Genomic DNA, 8,867 nt, shown 5'->3' with positions numbered 1-8,867 from the left:
CAACCAAGGGAAACACAAAGGGCTGGAAAGAGCCAACACTCCCTATCCCCACCTCACTCTGTCTGCACAGCAGCCACAGACTTCAGGTAAGAGCACAATAAATTATCTTCCACAAAATGGGGAAGGAAAATCTAGGCAGGAGCTTATGAATAAATAAGACCTCCCCCTGCATTTCCATTTGCCCTTGGCCTATTCGTCCTTGCATAACCCAAGGAGATAACTAGAAAAAAATTTAGTTGCTGACCAATTATTTTTCAAAGCTCTAATTTAAGTCTTAATAGATTCCGTTAGTGGATGCAGAAGGTAATATCGCTGCTGACGAAAACTAGAATCCTCCCAATTTCTGCCAAAACGTTTTAGAGTCTCTCCTCGTGTACTACGTTCTGAGGGCAACAGGGTCCTCTCGCCCCCACCACGCTACAGAGCTGCCCTCCCCTCCCTCCGCGGTCCTAGCCAAGGAAAGCATGCCCACTCATAATGAGCAATACTTCACTGTTCTCACTTGTGTTTCATTTCTGAATGCTCGAGTTTGAAATTGGAAAGAGAGAAAACCACATCCTTTGTACTCTCAATATATAGATGGAGTCTCAATATATAGACGGAGTCAGTCAAGAACTAACACAGATTTTCATGCCGATTGATGTGGGGACAGCAGCCACAATGAGGAACTTCTGTACGTTTCTGGCGTCTTCTCTCTCAATTGCCATTTTTCTCCTGCTGATTCCTGGAGGTAAGACTGCTTCTCATCATTTCTAGTATAACCATTAAGCAAATGTAGCAGACTTTCAGCAAACTTTTGGCAGGATTAGCTGAGTATAGAGGAGATATTTGTTCCCCATGCTTTAATACTCTCCTTTGGATTCTATGTCTTTATTTTAGAAGGAAAAACATCCTTTCCTCTTTAAAATTTCCTCACAAAAAACAATGGAACCGCCAGTGCTTTTCGCTGCCAGTTTATAACTTGAAAATTGGCAGAAAGACAATGTTAACACAAGAAAATAAACAAAAATGCTTGAGTTGAGAAAATAAATAGTACCTTTAAGGAAAGAAATAGTGGTGTTCGGCCTTTCTTGCTGCAGAAAATAAATGGATGGTTTTAAACAAAAGTGAAAAGAAAAAGAAAAGAAAAAGAAGGAAGGAAGGAAAAGAAACGGAGAAAGAAAGAAAGAAAAAGAAAGAAAGAAAGAAAGAAAAAAAGAAAGAAAGAAAGAAAGAAAGAAAGAAAGAAGAAAGAAAGAGAAAGAAAGAAACCTGATTTCATCACCCAAAACAAATCAGGAATGATCTGAATTTATATGAATTCTCTAGACTAGTGTGTCACTGGAAAGTTCCATGGTTTATCTTGCACCTAAAAATGAGCAGAAATTTTTAAATTAACAAGGTTACTACCCATTTGGGTCAAAAGCGTGGGCAGAGCATCAGCCTGGTGTAGAATGACTGTGTTCAGACATGTTAAATCCTCCACAACATTGAAAATGGCAGATTAAAAAATCCAATTATATCTTTCCTTCAAAGGAAGCAACAGAAGCAGCTTGCTCCACTCTTCTTTGTTTCCTGTGTGCAGAGAGAGGAATGTGGGCCCATAAAGGGAACAGATATAGCAAAGCAAGGCTTGATGCTCTGGACCAGCGGTCTCAACTCTCCTACACATCAGAATACTCTGGAGGGCTTTTTAAACAAGGCTTGCCTCCAGCCCCAGCTCCTGAGATTCTCATTTATTTTGATTCTGGGTAGGGATCAAGAATTGCTAGGTTCCAAAAGCTTCTCACCTGCTCTAAATTCTACCCCTGACCCTTTTAGGAGTGGTTGGTTGCAGATGTTGGCTTTTTTTTGCAGCTGGTATATGTGCTCACCAAACAGGTGATTCTGCAAAATGAAGTTATTCTGTTGAGTTTATGATTTCTGCAGCTCAGAAGGTCCAGAGAGGCACCTTTGATCTTTCCATACATGACTCACCCAAGGAAAATTTGAGATGTGGATGAGGGTCCCTGGGTTTCTCTAAATTCCTTATCCTTTGACTTCTAGAGCCTAGTATTTCCCCTTCCCAACACACTTCTGGAAAGAGAGCCCTTAGGACCACACTCTTCCCCTTCCTTCACTCTCATCATTTGCATCTTATTGTGAGTTTGGCGGTGAGTTATTCACAGAGTAACAGGCACTGTGCCCTATTTGAGAAACCACCGAGTCTCAGCCTGTGGTCAGGAGAAGTATTTTAGGAGAATCCAAGAACATCTGGTGCAGGAGGTGGAGGACTGAAAGGATATCACAAAGGCACAAGATGGCTAAACCAGCATGGATGGTGTCTCTTGGGTGTAGGTCTAGTATTCTGTCATAACGAAGCTCTACTCCTGCTCTGTCAACAAGGACATTCGACTAAGGCACAGTTCTCTCCTTATGGCATCTTCTCTCCTCCCTTCTCCTACCTTTTTGGAAAAGGCCTTCAGTTCAACCGTGTGTTTCAGTCTGCAGGTTGAAGGGGAGCCTCGGATGCAATAGATATTGTTCTGTCAACTTAGGAATGAGGAGAGTACAAATTTTAATTAAACAGAAGTCTCATAATGACCAAAGAACTCATAGGTGGGGGCACAGCTCGAAGGTACTATATCAGTTTATAAGCCGTGAGTTTGGGTAAAGGGCAGTTCTCAGGCTTCTGAAAGCTGCTCTGCTTCCCCAGATCAATACTCAGCCAGAAGGGAGGAGAGGGGAGAGCACTCAAGGTTGTCATCCTCACTAGTATCTCCTGCAGCAACTGCGACCCACCAATGCACAGCTGTCTGCCCTCTGCAAGCCCTGAGGCCTGATGTCAGTGGTTGTGGCAGATTTCCAGCCTCATAATCCTTGGAACTGCCAATGGCCCAGCCTCCATGGGTGAAAGAGCAGGACATCCAACAGGAATGGGATTTACATTCCGATATCTAAACATCTGCATGGAGGGGTGGGGGACAGGGGGTGCGGATGCTGTCACCTATGTTTCCTCTCCAAGCAAGAAAAGCATGTCTGGTCTTAGGACCGTGGCTTTAGGGAGAGCTCTTTGGGGTGAGCACTGATAGGATTTGTCTTTTTCCCTTTAACAGATTTCTGTGTAGAAATTATTGGAGGAAATCAAGTGAGTCCTCATTCAAGACCCTACATGGTGCTACTTAAAGGAGAAAAAATCTGTGCTGGGGCTCTGATCGCAAAAGACTGGGTATTGACTGCAGCTCACTGTGTCCTGTAAGTGCTTGCGTTCTAAAAATCGTTTCTGCAGATATTCTTATTTGGGGGAATATCAGTAAAGAGAATAAATCTTCACTAAAACCACAGGAAGCTCACGTGTGTATCTTCACATCACTTAAGTCTCTGGGAAATTGCTTTCCCCCAGCAGGGCCTTAAGCCCAGACTCAGCCCCCAAGTATCAGACCATCGGGGGATCCACAGTGAGTACCACTTTGTGTCGGACTCCCCTAGAGCCACCGGGTCTGGGTGCTGCAAGGCTTTGCTTCTGGTCTTGACTTCGTGACTAGAGAGAACGAACCACAGTATGGAAGGATCAAATTCAAGTGTCCCCTCGGGAGCCGGAGCACAACAGTCAAGTAGAGAAAGCTTGTTTCTGATACCTTCCTGTTTCCTTTTCTGAATGTCTCTCACACCTCAGCCATCTCTTAACCCCTGCTGACTACGACCTTCAGAGCTCTTCCAGACCTGGTCTTTCCTCCATTCCCATAATCAAGCCTCTCAACCTGGGCTCTCCAATATGGTAGCCCCTGTCATATTGGTTATATGAGTTTATTTGTGGCTCTCTGATTTTAAATTAAAATTAAATAAAATTACAAATTTAGTTCCTTGGTAGCACTAGCCACATTTCAGGTCCTCAGTAGCCACATATGGCTAGTGGCTGCCATTTCGGACAGAACATTTCTTCATCACGGTACTCTACTGGACCACTGTTCTAGTTTCTTAAGTGAAACTCACATCAGCTGTTGTAATGGAAAAATGACAGTGTGACGATCTGATTGGTTTCATTTATACTAGGTTGTGAACGAGTAATTTTAATTATTAATACACCAGAGAGTATCTTTTTAAGTAGGCTCCATGCCCCACGTGGGGCTTTCATTTACACCCCAGATATCAAGAGGCACAGGCGCTACCTAACTGAACCAGCCAGCACCTCCTGAGTATTTTGATTTTATTAACCAAAATGAACCTTTAGCAGGGAGTAAAAAAAAGAAAGCATCTAGATCCCTGCTTCAGATCACCATCCCTCCAATATACACACACTCAGTGCTATGCAAATAGGGTCTTTCATTGGGCATTCTTATTTCTGAGAGTTTTCTGTTGTAAGTTTGTTGTTGTCTTACAAAGATCCCTTCAGTGCATTCCGCTACAACTACTGAGTGCCTTTTGCTTCCATCTCTAGACCCCTGAGGCCTTTGTATTCTACAACCTGATTCTCTATCACAGCTCAGGGAAGGTGAAGGGGCACTAAAGCCCCAACCCCTAAGATCCCAAGACTTGGCTTAGCTGCCATGGAATTCTCTTGTTACATGTTTTTCAGGGAACCTAGTTTAGCGTGTTACAGAGAAGCTGGTGGTGATGATGATAGATTCATACACAATTTTTTATTCTTTAAAATACCCTCTTTTTCTTTCTGAGCCACAAACAAGTATTGCCACAGAAAGTAGATTTACAAATGAGACAGTCAAGCTGATTCTAGAATATGCTTAGCTCCTGATGTAAAGAGTAAACCCAGTTAATAGTGTTGTGTCTGTTTTCAGGACCAGGAAGTCCCAGGTCATTCTTGGAGCTCACTCAATATCCAAAACAGAGTCTGAGAAACAGATAATGTATGTAAAGAAAGAGTTTCCTTATCCGTGCTTTGATCAGTACACACATGAGGGGGACCTGAAGCTTTTACAGGTATGTACCTTTGATTCACTTCGGAGTCACAGAACCTCCTACAATCTGGCCGCCTGCATGGGAACTTCCTCCTTGGCGCTCGTGGCTACAGACAATAGCTACATCATGGGTGTCCTTGAAGGTTGGGCTAGAATTAAGTAAAAATAGGACCATTTAAATGATCTTATTGAAGTCTTCATGCTTGTCTTCTAACAGCTGAACAAAAAAGCAAAAATTAATAAAAATGTGAGTATCCTCCCTCTCCCTAAGACGGGGGTTGATGTCAAACCGGGAACCGTGTGTCGAGTTGCAGGCTGGGGCAGAATTCACAATAACTCGCCTAAGTCTGATACCCTGAGAGAAGTCAATATCACCGTTATAAACCGAAGAATCTGCAATGATGAAAAGCACTATGATTATAATCCTGTGATTGGACTGAATATGATCTGTGCCGGCAGCCCCAAAGGTGGAAAAGACTCGTGCAATGTAAGTAAAATAAGATCCCACGTTTTAGCTGTTGGAGTAAGTCACACAGATAGAGAACATGTAACATCAGGCTTTGTCTTATCCTGGCGCTGGCTTCTGCAGGGCCCTAGTGCTTTTTCTTACAGAAGTTTGATAGAATCCCAAATAAATTAATGTTCTCAGCTCACGTAAGACGTTCATCAGAAACCTGTTCTCATCTTTCATACAAACATATACAGATCTCAACTTGAAAATATGTGATATCCAGGAGAGCTGAAGTCAGCACTCTTCTAGGGCCTTCGATGCCCTTTTCCCCACCTCAATACTCCCCCCAGAATTTGCTGCACCTCAGTACTCCCCCCCAAATTCACTGCCATTTAACGAACAAGTCTGAAATGCCTGTCCTTTCCAAGCCTGACTAAGGCTCTCTGGCCAGACTCCATAGCTTCCTAGAGCCAAGCTCAATCCCCAGGAAGCAACTTCCAAATGTGACGCATACAGAGACTGTGCAAGCCTCCATCCCAGAGTCCCCTGAGAGGCAGTGCGACAGGGCCCTGCTCAAAGATATGAGTAGCAGAGACACCTTACGAAGTTTGCAGCTCTGAGTGTGTCATTTCTCACCTTTCCCAAAGACCCTCTACTGCCTCCCCTGAAGAGAAGGGGTTGCAGGGTAGGGGGTCTGGGCATTTGAATCAGAGACTGAGAGATCCAGGGGTCTCTGTTCTACCCAGAAGCTTGTCTTACCCTCTGCAGAATCTGAATGGCTAGATTTCAGGACCAAGGCTAGGCAAATCCCAGGAAGAGACGACATTAGTCCTCTGCACCTTTCCGCTTTCTCTCCTTTGCCCTCCCTCCTCCTCCTCCTCTCCCCTGGTCTACCACACTGGCAATCCAGGAACCCAGAACCTTCACGCCCTTGGAACCACACGCAACATCCTGAGGCCACAGCAGTGTCCCAATGTGCCTGTCCCTCCCTCCACAACCACCCTCTAGGGTCAAAGCTTAGCAGTCCTCCTGCCATTCTCTCAGGGCCCAAGACCCCTCTTAGAATTGGCCATGGATGAATTAAACCTGAAGGCCTCATTATGAAAATTTCAGGCCCTGTGTGAAATGCACCTGTCCAGGAGGGGTCCCAGGCTCTCACATACCTCCTAAGTTCATACACTCATAAGGCCCATTTTTGCCTGAAAAGGAGGGGTTGTCGATGCTTTCACGTGGCTGGGAAGGAGTTGGGCACTCAGAGCCAGGTGTTGGCAGAGCTCTATGTACGTGCCTCAGCAGCCCTCTGTCTAGCACCACCCATCCTTCCTGAAGCCAGAGCAGTGAAATGACCACTTCAGACTCGAGACCTCAAATACATTTAAATATGCGGATAATAGAGTTCCATGAGAGAATACAGGGTCACGCAGTGGGTGGCACAGTCAGGAGGCATAAGGAGTGACTTTCAGCGAACTGAAGCCTCTCTGTTGGCAGAGTCTGTTTGCTCTGAAGCGTAATCACTGGTTTTGGGAGCTCCCATCTAGTGTCACATGCTCCAAAGAGACCCGGGGGAGCAATTTCTGTCGATTTGACAGGACGAAGGGGAAAGTTGCTTTGGTTTTGTTCCTTTAGGAAAACAGTTACGTGCTAGAGAAACTAGAAAGCATGATGCTTACTCTTTGCCTCAACATCCCATCTGCATTTGACTGTTTTAACTCTGGAGTTATTAAGCATTTTAAGAAAATGACAAACAGGAGGGTTTCCCTTCTAAAGCAGAATCAGTCCCAAAATTAGTGGATAACATGAGCAAGTAAACACAAGTTTTATTTCATGTTCACGGTCTATAGAGAGAGTAAGCCAATTTTAAAATATTAAAACATTTCCAAACATTTTGGGCTTTTAAGCACTAATTTTCATTTAAGTCAAGGTTGGTTTTAACTCCACATTGAATGTTCCACATTCAATGGAATTTTTTCCATTCCCCTAGTGATCATGTTCCACGCTCATCCCCACTACCTCTCTTGTTTTCCTCCAGGGGGATTCTGGAAGCCCTTTGATATGTGAGGGTATTGTTAGAGGCATTACTGCCTTTGGCCTTCCAGGGAAATGCGGAGACCCTCGAGGACCTGGCATCTATACTCTTCTCTCATGGAAGTATCTCAGCTGGATAATTAAGACTATGAAGGGGTTAGTTTAGATAATTTCATTTCATTTGCTGTCACTTCTTTTTTTCATTGTGTTTCAAATTCTTATTTAAATTCCAGATAGTTAACATATAGTGTAGTATTGGTTTCAGGAGTAGAATTTTGTGACTCGTCATTTACGGGCTGGGCACTTGCTGTGACTTCTTAATCTTACCATAAATAAAAGCAATTTGTGTAACTGTACCCATTTCTCCTATACCTTCAGTGGGCAGATCTGCACTGGCAAAGGGCAGCAGAGTTCTATGACAACCTCACGGATATTGCAAGGCAGAGATGAGGGAACCAGTGTCACCAGTGTCATCCATGTGTCGAGTGGCATACATACTTTCCTTGAATTATTCGCTGTCCCAATGGGGCCCAGCAGGAGTGACAATAAGATCAGGTCTATCTAGTAATAAATACAGTGACGGGCTCAGCAATTCTGCAGGAAACAGGAACAGCCAGTCTGGAGCATTTGGGTTGAAAGGAAATGCATTTGCCCTTCGAAGACCATTGCTCTACATCAACACGTGCTATCTATCTATCCATCTATCTGCAAGAACCTGCGTCTAAGGAAGAAATAGAAGAGGAAATGTCTTACAGTGTTTTCCAAAGGCAGGTGAGAAATAGAAATTAAAATCCTAGGGGACAGAAATGATGCACTTGGCCAGACAAGAAAAGTATACAGCGGAAAGTCAGCCTCCTCTCTCATTAGTTTGCATATCAGCCATTGATTATCAAGGTGATTTCTTGGTTCTCCTCATCCCTGAGCCTGGGTGGGTCCAGCCAACACAATGGTTACAAGGGCTGCCTTGACATACTAGGAAGTAAGTGCTCAAAGTTTTCCTTGAAAAACCCTTATGTTGTTGTTCAGCACATTGAACTCATTGGGTAGTCTTCAGTCCAGCAGCCGCTTCAAAACGTGATTATGTGAATGGATTCCTTCAATTTCCATCAGTTCCTTTATGAGTATACACACGCACGTGCACGCACACACACAATGTATACCCAAACCAAGAACATATATCAACACCAACAGCCTCTTAAAACAAAGAAGGGAGCATAGCTCAATTACAAATGCTCAGGCCCCACCTCTAAAAATTTTCATTTAATTGTATTCAATGAGACCCAGGACATAATATTCTTTATATAATCTCCCCAGTGATTCCAATATACAGCTGGGTATGGGAGTCCCTATACTAAAACGTAAGGTCTGGTGCCAACATCTAAAACAGGGCTCTAAGAGAGTCACCAGGATGATATTGTAGATACCTGTGATAATCCCTAATTCATAGTTAGGATTTTAACAGCAATAAGAGGATAGACTATTCCCTACTGGCAACATTACAGATTTTGAAATCCACT

General features: G+C 43.8%; 1 protein-coding gene across 1 annotated transcript; it reads left to right on the top strand.

The window, feature by feature from the left end:
- The first annotated feature begins 571 nt into the window (after nucleotides 1-571).
- GZMA (granzyme A) lies at nucleotides 572-7,706 on the top strand. The gene is made up of 5 exons (XM_008691421.2): nucleotides 572-730; nucleotides 3,075-3,213; nucleotides 4,755-4,896; nucleotides 5,092-5,361; nucleotides 7,355-7,706. The coding sequence occupies exons 1-5, from the start codon at nucleotides 580-582 to the stop codon at nucleotides 7,514-7,516; spliced, it is 864 nt and encodes a 287-aa protein (XP_008689643.2). The 5' UTR covers nucleotides 572-579; the 3' UTR covers nucleotides 7,517-7,706.
- The last annotated feature ends 1,161 nt before the right edge of the window (nucleotides 7,707-8,867 follow it).

This window comes from Ursus maritimus, unplaced genomic scaffold (assembly GCF_017311325.1).
Source record: "Ursus maritimus isolate PB19 unplaced genomic scaffold, ASM1731132v1 scaffold_5, whole genome shotgun sequence".
Taxonomy (NCBI): Eukaryota; Metazoa; Chordata; class Mammalia; order Carnivora; family Ursidae; genus Ursus; species Ursus maritimus.
This window is presented reverse-complemented; position numbering and strand designations above follow the sequence as displayed.